Below are 18637 nucleotides of genomic sequence, written 5' to 3' on the forward strand. Positions count from 1 at the left end.
TTCAGGGTTTCGATGCCATTTTTGTGATAAGCGTTCAATGTTTTAAGCAGTGTTGTTAAAATCGCGAAAAAATCGCGATTTTTTCATCTTGCCGATCAAATCGCGATTTTTATACGAAAAAATCGCCTACTTTTTTTTTGCCGATTTTTACTGAAAAAATCGCGATTTTTTCGAAAAAAGCGCGATTTTTAACGAAAAAATCGTGGGGGCTCAGGACAGCATAGTTTTATAACTTTTTTTGGGTTTTTTCATGCAATGTTTTTTGAAAGAAACAAATAATTTTTGAGTGGGGTAGCTTAATGATCAAGTCTAGGCCCTAGTATGGATATGCTATTCATGGTAATGTTAAATTCTTAAAGTAAAAGTGACATTCTCCTTAATCTTCATTTTCATCCTTTTACTTAAATTTTTAACATTACCATGAAATGACTCAGGATGTTTGAGAGTGGTTCCAGCCTCATTGGATTTCATATGGAGAAGGTAGAATTTTAGATTTCATTTAAAATCCAGCAGACTTATCAGTTTTTCAGGATTTCAGGATTGGGAGATTGTAATGTTTCCAGGTGACACCACCTGCCCGGGCTACCCTTGCCACCAGTAGAGAATGTGGTCTACCTCCTATAGCTCCTACTTCTAGTTCTTCAACGTCTAGAGCACATCAGACTCCACTGCCATTTCCACCTGCACGGGCACCAGCATCTACATCTAGAGGGAAAGGAAAAGCTGTGGCATTTTCTCGCAAGAGGGGCAGAGGAAATCAATAGGATTAGACTTTCATTTTATTGTATATGACATTATGACATGATGAGATACATTATCATATTTTTTGTTGATATTTTGAGGCTGAGTTGGGACTCAGGAGTCAGGACTTACTATTCAGGACATGATTCAATGTTATGTGTGATTTTAGCGCTAGAAATGATATTAAACATCTTATATGTTAGTTTTTTTATCATAATTATCTGTCAATGTATTTATTTTATGTTGTAGATGGTTTAGATATTAAAAAAATTGAAAAAAAATGAAAAAAAATGAATATTTTTGTGCCAAACGCTTTTTTCCCGCTTTTTTCCGCTTTTTCCCCGCTTTTGCCGATTTTTTCCGCTTTTTTCCCGGCGCCGATTTAATCCCGATCGCGCTTTTAACAACATTGGTTTTAAGTAGATCCGACGTCATATGATTGTGAATTCGCTGTAGGATTATTCTGTTTTGATCATCGTTCAGCGTATCTTATTTTAGGTTTTTCGATATAGGCGTATTGGCATTTCAGATTTCTTTTTAGTTTTATTTTTTTATAAAAAATAAAAAAATATATGTATATATCAGTTGCATAGTTTAGTCTTAAATTATTTGATTTCATTTTGTTTTGATTTTTGTTTCTTTTAATATATACATAAAAATAAAAAAGATTTACGTTTAGTTTAGTTTTCATTAGATTTAGATTTAAATTTTTTTATAGTTTTTGTTTTATATTTAAAATAGATTTTAATTTTAGATTTAAATTTAAATTAACTTAGATTTTAATTTAATTTTTTTAGTTTAGTTTAGGTTCTATTTTATTTGATTTTTTAATTTAGTTTTGTTATAATATGAAAAAATAAAAAATTTTATAAATATAAAAAAATATTAAAAAAAAAAAAACTTTTATAAGTTTTTTTTTGGTAGTTTTAATTTTTACTGTGTATAGATTTTAATTTTAAAGTTTTATTTAAAAAAAAAAAAAAAAAAAAATCGTTTTTTTTTTTTTTTTTTAAATTCGAAAAATAAAAAAAAATAAAAAAAAATAAAAAATAAAAAATAAAAAAATTGTGGAAATTTTCTTTTTCGGATCCAGTTTCAGTTGTTTATCATGTTATATCTTTCATGCTGAATTTTCAAGTCGAGATACGAAATTGATATCTAGTTAATGATTTACGATTCTCGCGGTGGTTTAAAGCATTCATTTTTTTTGAAAACTTTCAGTTGCTGGATATCGTTTTGGTTATTCTTAAAGCATTGTGTTTTGGCTGATGCCTTTGATGACAAATGATTGCTGTTCACGGTTTGTTTTTCTACATCATCTAACAAGTAATCATCTTTTAAGGCACTGGTCTGCTAAATTAATCAAATCCATCGAGTGCTTTTTATATCGTATCTCGTGTCTCCCAACCAACTGGTCGACAGTTGGTCTTCGTCATATCACAGGGTCTACCCCCCTTAGCCGCGGGAGACAGGCTTAAACGGAGGGATCGGGGATAAGAGTGACAGCCCCCGATCTGAGGGTTGTCATGTCAATTCGCGCGACAACACCTGCCAATGTGGACTTGATACCATGCTAGCCAATGACTCTCTTACCTTCAAAAGGCGCTTGAAGGTGAGGTTATAGCTACCAAATCTGGTCTTCACAATCTTCAACAACTCCAATCTCGAGTGACTGCGGAAAAGGCCATGGGTATTGCTATGATTTGTAATAAATTTTATCATTTGTTTGCCTTTCTTGTACAAATCACCAACATTTGTATTGTGCATTTTTGTTCTTGACAACATCATGCATCAGAACGTTCAATGTTGAACCAAACATCCAAACCAAAATATGTTGGGGTATTTATCCTCAATAATTGCTCCCGCTGCCTTACAATTAGGAGCATTATCAGTGATGACTTGGATGACATTGTACGGCCCAATACGGTCAATTGTTTCAAGTAATGCTTCTGCAATGTTGATGGCAGTCCTGAATTTGTCTGAGTAATCATGTGCAGTTAGAAAGATGGCACCATTAACAGACACAGCAAGAACACTTATCAATGGCTTGCCTTTTACATTTGTCCATCCATCAGATACAATGGACACCCCATGGTCAGTCCAAGAACTTGTCATTCTATTCAAAGAATGTGATATTTTTGCTTTTTCATGATCCAGTCCAACGGTTCTTGCCTTGTCATACCCAGGGCTCTTGTATCCTTTAGGAGCATCATTTATGGCAGAAACCATTTCATGCAAATAAGGTGAGCGAAGAACATTGAATGGTATCCCACATGCATAGAGAAACCTATAAACCTTTGAATCCACATCATTCCTACACCCCTCATCAAGGAAATCTGATATGGTTCTACGCCTTAAAGTTGATGACCCTGTGCCTCCATATCCACTGCCTTGGGAGGATGCTGAGGAGTTTTTTGTGCTTGTGGTTGTGAGCTTGGTTCAAAGAAACCCCTTGATTTTTTTGATTTGTATTGGGCTTCCTCCTCTTCCCTTATGTATTTGGCTCTATCCGCTGCTGACACCGCTGGACAAGTTTTGATTCCTATTTGTTTGTCTCCATCCCATGGCCTTTTCCCGCAGAGGTGTTTTCTGGCACGGGTGTATGAACCTGTGTGATCATTGTTGCAATGGGGGTAATGAAATTTAGTGATTCCACCCCCTCTCCCTGTTTCAGCCCTGTTAACATATTTCCACAATGGGGTTTGGTCTTGTTTAGTTTTTTGAGAGTCATGTTCACCCTCCTCCAGCTCCTCCTCACTGGGGTTTTCATCAATTCGACTTTCTCCAGCTTCTTCATCCCCCTCTTTATTTTGGCCCCTCCGTTTCCTACTCTCCAACACCATAATAACCATAAAAGGAACCAAGAAGAGGAAAATGCCAAGAAATATAGCCAGGTCCATGGTGTTTGATATTTGTAGGCTTTTGAATCTGCAAATTAATTTAATTTAATTTAGATTTATGATTTTTTAACTAAATGTAGTTAATAAACTAAATTAAACTAACTAAATTACTACCTAACTAAATTAAACTAACTAAATTACTAAGTTACTTACCTTTTTGCAGGCTTGCTCCTTGCTCCTCGACGCTTGCTCCTCGCTTCTCCTCGCTCCTTTGCTCTTGCTCTCATTCAAGTGATAATGAAATTTTTTTTAACCCATTGTGTTTTTAAAACATAATTTTTTTTTTAAATTTGATTTTTTTTGGCGTCCGCGATTTTCTTTTCCGCCGGATCGCTCTCGTCGTCGGCCGAATCGCTCCCGGAGCGAAAATTTAAAGCTCGGGAGCGATCGCTCCCTAATCACTCCCGAGCTGTAATTTTCGCTCCGAGAGCGACGCTCCCGATTTTGGCAGGGAGTGGAAATTTTTTTATCGAGAGCGCGCTCCCGACCCGCTCCCGCCCGGAGCACGGATTGGGAGCGGGAGCAGGGGGGGGGAGCGCTCCCCCGCAACTCTGAACCCATGGACGTCCCAACCCTTGGTGGGCAATGAAATACCCCACCTTAATGGGGTAATGACTGCTTACATCATACACAGCATGCTCTCATCTCCTTGAGCTTTGAGTAAAGAAAAATCAAGAAAAGGCAAAAGGCAAATGAAAAAGGGTGGAAAGACAAAGGTCGGTATAACTCATGTATCCACGATTGCTCCCTCCTACATCTATACACCCAAATATGTGGACATCCCTCATCATTACCATCCTTGAACCCATGGCATTTGGCTTTCAGACCCCCGTGTCCCCATCCATCTCATCATTATTCACATGACCCCTATCAATTGAAGGATGTACCTTGGACCTGTCTTTCCCCTTAGGGGTTGGGAACACCCAATAGGGTTGCTTATTAGCCACTCCTACCTAGATAGGTAACACTATTACGAGCTTAACGCCAAAATTTGGAAGGGAAGCCCATTATGAAGTTTCAATGTGCAATTGACAAATGGTCTCATCATGGGCTAGGCAACTTAATTGGGGCTCAAGCCCACCAGAGGATCATATTGACAATCCCAGGGGAAGCGTTGAGAGGCATGGGCCTCCATCATGTGTTAGAGCATTGTTTCATGCCATGGGCACCTCAGCGCCCTCAGTAATATATTCATTGTCCCACATTATTCGCAAGATGATGCACTTGGACTAGTGTCCCCCGGTCGGCTTAGCATATTATGGCAGTGGATCCAAGGCCCAGAGGAGGTTTGTCTCACCCTTGAGACATGGGAGGGCAGGCACCATCATTAGAGACCTCATCTAGAGCATTACATGGGCTATTCTATCATGAGGAGACCCATGAGACTAGCATTTGTGCCCCAACCCTACTTTGGGGCCCCACATGATGACTTGCATGAAGAATTGGGGACCATCCCCTAACTGGTGATTTATGGAGCCCTCTCTCTCATCTTGGCACCTAGAGGACTCAACATGGCCCTCCAATGGCCCTACATCAACATGATGTCATCAACTGGGTTAGAATTTGGATGGCTAATTTATAATTTGAAAAAGCTACTGATCCGAATTGGATCCATAGAAAGACTGTCAAGAACCATGACCAAATCAGGTCGAACAAATCTCTAGGGAAATCCAAAACAATATCAAAAACACCCTGAACCAGTTGCAATGGCAACCGACATGGAATGACGAGGACCTCGGTCAAAGTGTGTTGACCGAGGCCCATGGAGACCGCGCAGGAGGCCAAAGTAGCCCCTAGGAGCCCCGAAATGGGAAAAGGATGAGGTTTTTGGTGTGTGATTAGCGCGCATCGCTAGGTGAACAAGGCACTGAAGGGGAAGCCTGAGCACTCGGTCACATCGGGAGCCAGGAAAACCGCAGGCGGAAAAAGTGAAAAACGATAGCGTACGAAAGCAGGACCCGCGCACTAGAAAACCGGTGGTATTGATCGGGGCGCCCTTGAACAGTAAGAGGTTTTGGACAGGAGCGGAGCGATTCCATACACCAATCGACGCATGGCAGGCGGAGGTGATAGAAAACTGTCATTGATTGCACGCTATCGGTCAAGCAAGTCAACTGCGCGAAACGTGCGTATGGCGTCGATTCTGGAGGGCCCAGATCGAACGGCTAAGATTGCACCTGATGGAAAGAAGCGGAATCGACAGGGAATTAAGCCGCGTTCTAAAGGGATTTGGGATCCGTTTGACCGCCACGATGGAGGAAGAACGCATCCACGGCGTAATTGAAGAAACGAACCGACGAAGCATGCTGGCGCCATTTAGAGGAGGACAAGTGGCCACTCCCTGAGCGTTCATGATGACGCTGAACGCAGAGAACTCCACGTGCAGCTGCAGAAGGTGAATCGGTACAGACGGAAGAGGAACTGAACATGCATAGGGATCGAATGGCTAAAGCTATGAACAGAGACAGTCGAATCAGTTAGAGTTGATTTGGAATCAGAATTGAGAAGAGTCCAAGTGACCAAGAGAGACAGTGAACAGTGAACCATGAGAGGAGGACTGGACACAGAGAACAATAAAGCTAAGCAGAAGAGACAGAGGGTCGAGCTGACCAGAGGCAGCGTCGAGCACCAGAGAGCTTGAAGATTCAAGCCTTCCCATAGAGGAATCTGTCCAGATTGAGCATCACAGTTGGCTATTTCCACTGTAGACCAAGAGATCACAGAGCTGGTAGGAAGAAGAAGAGTCTATGTACTCCCAGTGGCTTGGGGAATCCAAGAACCACCCTGCCAAGCAAAATCTATTTCAGGAGAACTCATATTGAGTCCCTGCATTGTAATTTCTCTGCTGAAAGACACAATAAAACAAGGCCACCACTGAAGCTGGACTGGAGACGTAGCCCTTGAGAATAGGGTGAACTCCTTATTAACACTGTTTGTGTCTTTGTGTTTCTTACTATATTTCTCTGTTGTCTTTCCATTTTATTCTCTGTGTATTGGAAATCTGATCGAACCGTTGTTTCAATAACACGGAGCACACACCAGCACATGAGTCTGTAATACTTTAATAAATCTTTAATTGATGTCACTCATAGGGTGAATATCAGATCAGCTACTTAGTTGGCTTGTGACCAAGGCATGTTTCTTGCCCATTATTTTAATATTTTGGGGGCTAATAGCCTAATTCGACTTAGAAAGACTCATATAAATAGAACTTAGGTTCATTTGTAAGAGATCATCATCATCTCTTGGATTCTTTCTCTTGTAAAGAAGTCACACTTTTTCTTTGGAGCTATTGGAAACTCTTTTGATGCATTTTGATGTGGAAGATAATTTGCATTCTTCTTTGGAGCTTCTTCTTGAACGAGAACGATGGATGGATATATTGCATCTCTCTTTGTATGTGCTAAATGTTGGTGAAATTTTTCTATGAAAATTGTTTAACGTATGGAATTTTTTATCTAGAATATGCAAATTTGTGCCCTAATTGTTGAAAATTAAGTTTGGAAAGATTTTCTAGTAGAGTACTGCGTATGTTATCCAATGCAAAGCATGCAATGAATGTTCCTAGTGAATGAATGTCTTTGATTCATCTGGAAACTCCACTGTATTTTGAAGAGGGTAAATGTTTAAAGTTGGTACCTAGGGCATCGATTTCAAGCCTCCTTAGAAGATGTCTTATCTATTGAGAAATCAAAAGGGCAATGATTATTTCTCTATACTTGATAATTGCTTGTGATGTCTTTTTACTTAGCTTTGTTACTTATTATTATATGTGTGAATCATCAAACAGCTACCAAAACAAGAAGAACAAGAACAAAGAATATAGGTTGCAAGCCAGGGCCAAAACCTCTCCACTTGAGAGGAAAAACCGCAAATCCCTTCTCTTTCTTATAGATTCTTCAATTGACGAATTCCAAGACCTTAAGGCTGACTTCAAAACCCTGCAAGACCAAGACCAACCTCTCCAGATGATGTGCTAACCTTGATCCTGTCAAACCCGTCAAATCTTTTCTGGTAGCATTTCTTCGACCTCTAGCTGCAAAAATTTCAGCCTCCACTGCAGATCTGAAATTTTGGGCCCCCCAACAGTTGTTGTTGCCACACATGTGAGCTTCGATCTGCTTTCTGAGCCCTGCTTCGACCTTCGCTTGACTTTCCCTCACTTTAGGAACATGAGGATTACCCTTGGTGACCTACTTGTCTCCTTTTCTCCAAGATCATACTTGACGATAGAAACCCTAGGTCTTGTAGCACAAACCTTAGTTCTCCTTAGCACGTGTGAGAGAGAAATAACCCAAAAAAAGATCTTCTTCATCCTCTTCCTCCTTCGCTGCCTTCTTCTTGTTTCTTCTTCGCTAGAATGCGAGATGAGTGAATGTGTTTCAAGGAGGACAAGTTCCCTCCTATATATAGGCTCTTCAAGGTGGACGTGCCTCTTCCTTTTAGGCCGACTTGGTCTTGGAGGGTATTTGGACACTTTTTAAGACAAAAATAAATTTCTTTACAAGTTACAATGTGCCTGATCGGGTCTTCTACTTATGACAATGACTCTTTTGACTTCTTGACCTAGGAAAAAACCTAGAAGCACTCAATGGGTGCTTGAACTATAAAATAAAAGACCTTGAGCATGAAACCCATGCTCCACGAATAATAATAATAAATTTTCTTTCATTTTACCCTATACAAGAATCAAAAGTACATTTCATCTATATAAAGACCGAACCTAGTTACATATTTTTCAACACTCCCTCTTAAATAGGGAGGTATTCATATATGGTACATGGAAAGTCCCAATCTAAAGAGATCTCATAAGAAGAGTCGAATTGGTAACCCATCTATAATAGCATCATACCAACCAACATTGTCACATAGCAAGGCCTTGACTAACAGCTCTATCTCTCCACAAGATCAAAGCACAATGTTGGCGAGACCAATGATTTATAGACACCATCATCATTGTCTCTCAAGGTACATACTCCACCCAGGTGTTCACAAAGTATGACCTTCTTTGGACTATTCTTATCTTGGATAGCCAGTCCTCAAAGAGGTCCATGACTACTCTCGTCTTGGTTGCCCTACCACATCCTTGGAGAGTATCGGATGCCAAATGTTTACCCAATCCTCCATTTTGTCTTCCCAAGTGAAGACAACAATGATGTGTCTATCTCTCCCTCTCAACTAGGGAGGATATATCAACCAAACCAAGATTGTCTTTGAAATACACAAGCTTCTTATTAGGAAGAAATTTTGTCAATATGTCAGCTACATGTTCATCAGTGGAGATATATTGTAGTTGCAATACACCATCTTGTACTAGCTTCCAAATATAGAGATACTTGTTGTTGATATGCTTTGTCTTTCCATGAAATACCGGGTCTTCAGACAATTGTATGCAATTGGTGTTATCACAATGTATCACTGTAGGGTCCATAGGTCCTGTAAATAGGTCTGATAACATCTTCCTCCACCAAACCGCTTCTCTGCTTACTTCACAAGCTGCAATATACTCAGCCTCAGCACTACTCAAAGCAACTGTTTCTTGCTTTATGCTCATCCATGAGACCATGGAGGATCCCAAACTGAAACATCCTCCTGTGGTGCTATTTCCATCTTGCTCACTACCTCCCCAGTCGAAATTTGTATATCGAATTAGTCGAACATCATTCCTTCTATCATACTTCAAGCAATAGTGGATGGTTCCTTGCAGATATCTCAGAATATGTTTTGTTGCTATCCAATGATCATGCTTCGGCTCCACTTGGAATTGACTGAGAACATTTACTGCAAAGCATATGTCTGGTCGAGTATTCACCAAGTACATCAGTGAGCCAATCAGTTGTCTATACTTGGAAGGATCTACCGAGCTTGATTCGGAACTCCTTAGTCTTTTCAAGTTTGTGATCATCAAAGTTGTCATTGGTTTGCAATCCATCATGTCAAACCTCTTCAACATCTTGATCACATACTTCCCTTGACCCAGATAAATCTCATCAAGTCCTTGCCAAACTTCTAGTCCCAAATAGTAATGCATCAGCCCTAGATCCTTCATATCAAATTTTGCTGCTAATTGCTTCTTACATTCTTCAATTTGACCTTCTACACATGTCAAGAGAAGATCATCTACATACAGAAGAATGATCACCGGTTCACCCTTCACAACCTTAATATAAAGGTTCGGATCAGCAGAACTCTTCGTGAAGCCTAACCTCTGAAGGTATGCATCCATTCTAGCATACCATGCCCTTGGTGCTTGTTTGAGGCCATATAATGCCTTCTTCAATCTGCAAACATGTGTTTTTGTCTTTAATTTCAAATACCAAGGGTTCCTCTATATAGACTTCCTCATCAATTGTGCCATTCAGAAACACGGTTTTGACATCCATTTGGTGGATGTTCCATCCCATCAATGTTGCTAAAGAGACCAACGAACATATAGTTGTATACCTTGTTGTCGAAGCAAATGTCTCTTCATAGTTGATGCCTTCAAGTTGAGAGAAACCCCTAGCCACAAATCTTGCCTTATACTTGTCAATACTTCCATCTGCTGCATGTTTGATCTTATATATCCATTTGGAAGTTACCACAGATTTGTCATCGGGCCTAGGCACGATCTCCCAAACTCCATTCTTCATTATAGATTGATATTCTTCATTCATGGCATCCTTCCATTCTTGATGATTGACAGCTTCTTCAAAAGTGGATGGCTCTGCTTCTATTAGTTTTGTCATGTAGGTTGCATACCCAGAATATCATTTGGGCTTCTTGCTTTCCCTGAATGAGCCCTGAGTTGCTCCATGACCTTCTACATCAAGTAGTGTTGACTTCAACCAATTAGGTCTCTTTCTTGATTCAGGGATGACCACAGGTTGAATAGGTTCACTGGGACCTTCATCTTCATGGTGAGATTCTTCTTCTTCCCTATCAACTTCCTCTTCAAATACTAGAAGTTCTTCATCATCAAAGTCCATGGGAAGTTCCTTTGATTTCTTGAATGCAATACTTTCATCAAATATGACATCTCGATTGACTTCTATATAGTGTCCTTCCTTTATGTAGATTTTATAGGCCTTAGAGGAGTTGTTGTAGCCAACAAATGTTCCTCTCATGCCTGATGGATCCAGCTTCCATCTTTTGTCCTTCAGTATATGAATATATACAGGACAACCAAAGATACGAACATGACGTACAATTGGTTTCTTTCCAGTGAATACTTGTTCGGGAATTTTGTTGTCAAGTGACCTGTGGGGACTTCGATTTTGAATATATCCAGCTATCATCACGGCTTCTCCTCACAGAAACTTCGGTAGATCTTGATCATGCAACATTTCTTTTACACTTTCTTCAATGGATCGGTTCTTTCGCTCTACAACTCCATTTTGTTCCGGATTATATGGGACTATCAGCTCCCTCTTAATCCCAGATTCCTTACAAAAAGCTATAATTTCCTTGGATGTATACTCTCCTCCATTATCAGATCTTAGTATCTTGATTTTCCTTTCTATAAGGTTTTCTACTTCAGCTTTGAATTCTTGAAATTTTGTAAATACTTCGTCCTTGGATTTCATCAAGTAAACCCAAGTTTTCCTTGAATGATCATCTATAAATGTGACATAATATAGATGACCTCCAAGTGATTTTGGAGTCATAGGACCACAGACATCGGAATGAATAAGATCCAAGATTTCTTTTGACCGTGAAGCACTACTTCCAAATGGTCTCTTGGTATTCTTACCCGATGCACATCCTTTGCATACTCCTTCGTAATATTCTTTCAATTAGGGGACTCCTTCTACTATAGACCTTAGAGTTGGAAGGATTTTGAAATGAAGATGGCCAAACCTTCTATGCCATAGTTCACATGGGCTGATTTCAATGTGAACCAAAGCTTGTGCAAGAGGAGATATCAACCTATAAAGCCTTCCTTCATGCATACCAATTACTCTAGCATTCTCTATGCTTGAATTTTTACTCTATACTACAACTCTTTCATCAATTAAAGCTACTCTATCACCCTTATTTTCTAGACTTGAAATGGAAAGTAAGTTCTTATGCAAACTTGGTACAAATAAGATGTTGAGATGAATGTTACTTCCATTTTCTAGCTCTATAGATGTAGATCCAATCCCTCTTATAGGATAGCTCTTATTATCTCCAAGTTCCACTAAGTAAGAAGATTTTCCCTTTGATAATGTCTTCAGTTGTTTGTAATAACCAGTCATGTGTCTAGATGCACCACTATCGATTACCCAAATATTCTCGTCTTGGAATGTACCAGTGAGTGCTGAGAAGAGTCCTTCATCCTTTGTCTTGGTTCCTTCCTTCTTTGTAGTGAATAGAAGATTACATGCTTCCTTGATGCCTCTCTTGAGATGGCTTGCTACCTTTGAACACTTTTTGAGGAGTTTCCTCAATGCAATAGAGATATTCATAATGCCCTTAGTTAACCTTAGCTCTGATACCATGTTGAGAAATCAAAAGGGCAATGATTATAGAGATTTCTCTTTACTTGATAACTGCTTGTGATGCCTTTTTACTTATTAGCTTTGCTACTTATTATTGTATGTGTGAATCATCAAACAACTACCAAAACAAGAAGAACAAGAACATAGAATATAAGTTGCAAGCCAGGGCCAAAACCTCTCCACTTGAGAGGAAAACCCGCAAATATCTTCTCTTCCTTATAGATTCTTCAATTGACGAATCCCAAGACCTTAAGAGTGACTTCAAAACCCTCCAAGACAAAGACCAACCTCTCCAGATGATGTGTTAACCTTGATCCTATCAAACCCAGTCAAATCTCTTCCAATAGCACTTCTTCGACCTCCAACTGCAGAAATTTCGGCCTCCACTGCAAATTGAAATTTCAGCGCCCCCAACAGTTGTTGTTGCCACACGTGTGAGCTTCGATCTGCCTTCTGAGCCCTCCTTTGACCTTCGCTTGACTTTCCCTCACTTCAGGAGCATGAGGCTTACCCTTGGTGACCTTCACTTGACTTTCCCTCGCTTCAAGAGCATGAGGCTTACCCTTGGTGACCTTCGCTTAACCTACTCGTCTCCTTTTCTCCAAGATCGTACTTGAAGATAGAAACCGAGGTCTTGTTGCAGAAACTCTAGTTCTCCTTAGCACGCGTGAGATAGAAATAACCCAAACAAAGATCTTCTCCGTCCTCTTCCTTCTTCGTTGCCTTCTTCACTAGAATGAGAGATGAGTGAATGTGTCTCAAGGAGGACGAGTTCCCTCCTATATATAGGCTCTTCAAGGTGAACGTGGCTCTTCCTTTTAGGCCGACTTGGTCTTGGAGGGTATATGGACACTTTTTAAGACAAAGATAATTTTCTTTACAAGATACAATGTGCCCGATGGGGTCTTCAACTTATGACAATGACTCTTTTGATTTCTTGACCTAGGACAAACCCTCGAAGCACTCAATGGTGCTTGGCCTATAAAATAAAAGACCTTGAGCATGAAACCCATGCTCCAAGTATAATAATAATAATTTTTCTTTCATTTGACACTTTACAAGAATCAAAAGTATATTTCATCTATATGAAGAGTGAACGTAGTTACACATTTTTCTACATATCTTATCTAAAGCATCTCAAGAATCCATTGCCCAAAGGACTAGGCACTATTCCAAGGAATTTGGTGATCCAACCTTCTTTTCTTCATATTTCTTCTCCTTAAAATTTTGATCCCCTTCCTCTTGGACGACTAGGCTAGGGCAACAAGTGAAATTCTTTAGAGGGTGTATTGGTGGATTTCGTGAAGAGAAGGCTCTTCCTTAAGGTCTTGTCTAGAGGATCTCCAAGTTTGGTAGGATCTACATCTAGCTTGTATCTTCTTGGTTTGGGGACTTCTTTGAGGGTTATATGAGCATAGTATTTGTTGGAGTAAATCATAAAAAGCCCTTTCTCCTCCTTGCCTTGACCTTGAAAGTGCCTTGGTCCATGATATTTCTCAAAACCCTAGGTCGCGTGCAAGTCTTTCTCAGGTCTCTTAAAGGTAGAGAAAAGCCTCTTTGAAGTGTCAAAGCATCACAAGGAGCTTCCTTGAGAGGTCTGATCTCATCACCTGGAGTCTTGATCTTAGGAATACTTATTATCATCATCATATTTAAAACCCTAAGTCTTGGTCTCTTCATCTTAAGACTTTTCTTGGAGAGGGTGTTAGCTTCCTTGAAGCTTTGAGCCATTGTTGTGTCTCTCCTTGAATGGGCCTTATGGAATCACATCACACCTAATCATCGATCTACTTATCCTAAGTGATTTCCTTCCCACTGGAACTTCAAGCTTTGATCCATTGTTGTGTCTCTCCTTGAATGGGCCTTGTGGAATCACATCACACCTAATCATCGATCTACTTATCCTTCCCACTGGGACTCCTCCCATTAGTGAAAGTCTATAAAGAGCAAGGGGTATTGATTGTGGTGATAGTGGGTCATTGTCCCATTGTTATCACTTGGTCTAGCTCTTTGTCCTATAGGGTTTCCCTTCTTAGGACCTGCTAGATTGTGTGGTAACAGTGTTCATATAAGGGAGTTATGCTTTCAGCAAGTTGACTTATGCCTTGACCATTGTAGTACCAAGTAGATGCCACATCATCGCCCATTACTCACACATGTAGAACTAGTCACATGTCGAAGAAGATTCTAGGAGGTCCAAAAACCTAACCCTAATGGATAGTTGAGAAGTGCAAAAAGCCTAACCCTAATAAATAGTTGGAGAATGCAAAAACCCTAACCTTAATAGCTATCAAAACATGTCTAAAACTGAGCCAGAGGAGAAGAAAGGGGTTGTGCTCCTATTGTTTTTGACTTACTATTCGAATAGCCAAGCAAAGCAAATGAGTCATGTAATAGCCTATTCAAGCAACCATTTCCATCAACTCCATAATGAATGATTATCTTTCTTTGGTATTTTCCCTGTAAATATGAGAATATAAGTGCAAGGAAATTCAAATAACCATTCTTGATAGAGTTTTCCCAAAACAGGTTTTTCCAAGGTACTTCATGTGTTCAGCGTGTTAATGGTGTGCTCCTTCTAATACTATAGTTTTGTTTTCATTTTCTCAGTTCATTCCAATACTTTTAGCATTATGCTTCTAAGTTCTAACATTACATATTAATCATAAGTATTCACTACACAGTAGAATATTATCTCACCATTATTGCAGTAGCATATTCAGGTTTGTTGTGACAGGCTGTCTTGTGGAATATCCATAGCAGTTTAGAGACCACAAGAGATGGCCATCAAAGATGCCAGTTACAAATTTCTATCTGAGTTTAAGAATTTAGTCAGGAAGGAGCTGACGGCAACCAAGAATGAAATTTAAAGCCACAGAATTGGACTCCCATTGTAGAAGAGAATCTGAAGAAAAACCACGAGGAATATATGTCAGGCCTCAATCCCGTAGCCAGTCAGAGGTTCTTCCAGATCATTTTGGAGGGCCTTTCCTGGTCATTCTAGCTATGTTTACAAGCTGTAATGTATGCATTTCTGTAGGTTTTCTCTGTAAGGAATTGAACGCTGCTGTAGATCATATGCTGTATCCAGATATATGTTCTTAGTCTCTTTGTGAACTCCAAAGCTGGTGTAAATATCATCACCCGAGGCCCAAGGGTGATTTTGGTAATATATAAGCTATATTTCAGCACAGAAAAAAATATATATGTGCCACAGGTTTATTCAAAGTCTAGAATATGCATGTGTGGTTACATTTTGTGTTCTCATCAAAAGAAACTGGAAACATTCAAGTTGCACTCCAAAAAGTCCAAAATCTTACCTTAGAACATCAGACCTATTGACCATTCGATTGCTGATACCATGAATCCATTCATTTGTCACAAAGCATTCAGGATTTACCAAACATTGAATTGTACTGTTTGGTCCACCAACAAGATCTTGAGCAGCGAATTCAATAATTCTGTCATGGTCCCACTTAAAACCAGTAGTTTCAAGATCAAACACAATAACTATTGGCTTCTGACTCAAACATTTTCCTTCAGAATGCTTCAATGGAGTATCTGCAACCTTTTGTCTCAAATCTTTTCCTTCAGAATGCTTCAATGGAGTATCTGCAGCTTGCTTTATTTTTGACCTACGAGTGTTGCATTTTTTTAGGGCCATTTTCTCTGCCATGGTATGCATATAATGTTCATTAGCAATAATTCTACCTGCTGGAGCATTTTCTTCATTGATGCCATCCTGCTTGGATGGTGGGAACCCAAAGATGTTGCTCTTAAAAGTGCTTGCTACCTTGTGAAGCTGAACTGGTTGAAAACTCAGGAGGGGTAAGCTTTTAATGAAAGGAAAGTATCTCATGGAGTAACCAATATTTTGCGTAGAGAGGTTTGTGAAATCCAAAAGGCAGCACAACTGACTTTTGTACTGAATACTCCTCCAAATCTCATGGACTCTGCATATTGAAAAGAGCCCTCCATATCTGAACACTTGACATGCACCTGAGCATGGATTTATCACACAATATAAGATCAAATACTCTGTACACAAAAGAACCCTGTTCTAAGTTCTGCTCTGTAATATTTCAAATTTCATATTTAGTTCTGTTAGAAGTTCAATAAAAGCTAACACAAACACATCATTTTTCATTGCAATGCAAGCACTGTGCATTTCGAAGGCAGGCAAATAACACATCCTTTTTTAGATTTGACCATTTTTCTACATTTTGTTAAGGAAAAACATTTGCAACCTTTTCAAGGCAAGAGATAAACCCAGCTTTAAACCAGCTACTAACAACAAAGCAAACTGGGATCTCTTTTCAATGGTTCATACCATCTTCCCAAGGGATGGAGAAATATAAATGATTGGGGAAATGAAAAATACAGTCCGTTCCTTGTAACCCAAATATTAATTTTACCTTGTGCAAGCCTCCACGCTTGAGCATAAACTCCTAATCATAAAATACAAAAGATTCACCAGAGAGAAAAAGTTTGAATCACAAGATTTAACTGAAAAGCAGCACCCAAGTATAGTTCTACAAGTAAAAAATCTACCCACCTCTTTAGTTCACCAAAAAACAAAAAAAAAAATTATTTCTTTGAACCTTCATACATACCAACTGAAGAAACTGGATCAACTGTGAGTATTAGAAATTAATACAGAAGAAATGAGCTCTCGGTACATCATATATAGAAAACATTGCACAAAAAATCCCTTCTTGCCACTCAAATTTGATTTAATCTAGGTCTTGAGGATAGACATCATGAGTCCACAATATATGAGAGAAATCATAAATGAAAGAAACTTAATACAGGTTACCTTTCAATGAAGAGAAAGACATGGACACACATACATCAAAGAGTATCAACTCGAGAATATCTCTCAAACATCTATCAAATGCACATCCTTAGAATGCTTCCTTTGCCCACACCAATCTGCCCTATCTTGAAACTAAGTGAAACTTTTCATGTTGAGTGTCATCTGTCATGACAATTCACTATTTACGTACCAACCAACACCATAAGTGCTATTATTAGGAAGGCATGAAACCGTGGAGGAGGTGATTTCAAGCTTGGATGCAACTCAATCCACTCTGGCAAAAGTATTTGCACAAACTCATCCACTCTGGCAAAAGTATTTGCACAAACTCATCCACTCTAGCAAAGGAATTTGTAGTCCTTGCAAATTGCTTCTGTTGCTGCTTACATTTTACTTTTCTCTTCTCTTGACATTGATTAGTGAAGTTTTCTTTCTTGTGACACTTGTAACACATTACATGACTCCATTTCTTAATATCATGACCTGAAGAAGATCTCTCTTCCATACCCTTCATGGGTACCCTTTTATTTCTACCTTTACATTAAGTGTAAAGTCTTGGCTTTCTTTCCTTCATGCCAACATTGTTTCCTACCTTATTTCTTCTTGGTCCTCTTTTCTTCATGCTAATATTGCTTCCTACCTCTTTTCTTGTTTGGACAAAAATGTTGTTAGCTTTCACGGTTAGTTTGAAAGTGTTTACACCATGTAGGTGTTGAAATTTCTAAGTATTACCCATTAGAAATTTTAGCTGTATTCTATGGTTTATTCCGCCTACTTGTCTACTTTCTAACAAGTTATGTAACCATATAAATATTGAAATAAACACAATATTGTCTCAACCATCTATAGATCAGCAGCGGAAAGAAATGAACAAACAAACAAGGGACACCGTTATTTTTGGACAATCGTCCCCAGAAAAACCCAACTTGGGAAAATCGGTGCAGCAATTCTAAGGGTTTTATTATTAAGCAGCATTTCTTGAGTACACTGGGTGCCAAACTGGCTCACCCAACAGAGATAAAAAATCTGGCAGATATTCTGAAAGTCTGCCCCACGAAACCCTCTCCAACACAATCTAAAGCACTGCGTCAGCCCTCCTGGCCTTTGCGTCAGCCCTCTGAGACTTTGCGCAGCCTCTCTGGCCCTCTGCGTCGCTTCTGCAACCTCTGCGTGGGTCACACAAGCCCTTCTAGCCTTTGCGTAGTCACTGTTGGCCTCTGTGTAGCTCCCTCTGGCTCTGCGTCTGCCTCTACGTTGGTCTTTCGGCACTATCTCTGTCTCTTTGCCTCGTACTCAGTGCCCCTCGCTACAATACGGATCACTGGTTCGATTTCTCTTAGCAAACCCGCTCTAGAAAATCGAACTAACTGATCACTCTAGTGTATCTCCAACCGACCCTCAAGCCTCCTCTTATACTTTTTCTGTTGAGTCTTCAACGGCCGAGATTACATCTCTAATCAATGGCTAAGATTAGATTTGGCTTGATCCATGTTATTTAGAACCTTCTAACCCAATTTTATATTAATACCCATTAATATTTTTATTTTCCTAAGTTTAGACTTAGGAACCCATTAAAAATATTAATTATTTTAACATCTCCTTCACCAGGTAGAATTTCCCCAAACCATTTATGGGTTTTGGAGATCTCATGTGCTTTAGCCTCTCCACCAATTTTCATGGCTAGAGCACATCCGATGCTACCCCAAATCAACAGTACG

At 39.4% G+C, this 18637-nt stretch overlaps 1 protein-coding gene across 1 annotated transcript in view; it reads right to left on the bottom strand.

Annotated features, from left to right (window-relative positions):
- Positions 1–18637, bottom strand: part of DPD1 (Polynucleotidyl transferase, ribonuclease H-like superfamily protein) — a 243197-nt gene that overhangs the window by 104122 nt on the left and 120438 nt on the right. The window contains exon 2 of the mRNA XM_089426997.1: positions 15424–16102. Coding sequence (XP_089283123.1) covers positions 15424–16102 — 679 coding nt within the window. The remainder of the gene's footprint in view (positions 1–15423; positions 16103–18637) is intronic.

This window comes from Pinus tabuliformis, chromosome 6 (genome assembly GCF_031772625.1).
Source record: "Pinus tabuliformis cultivar Carrire ecotype Pingquan chromosome 6, CPIR1, whole genome shotgun sequence".
Taxonomy (NCBI): domain Eukaryota; kingdom Viridiplantae; phylum Streptophyta; class Pinopsida; order Pinales; family Pinaceae; genus Pinus; species Pinus tabuliformis.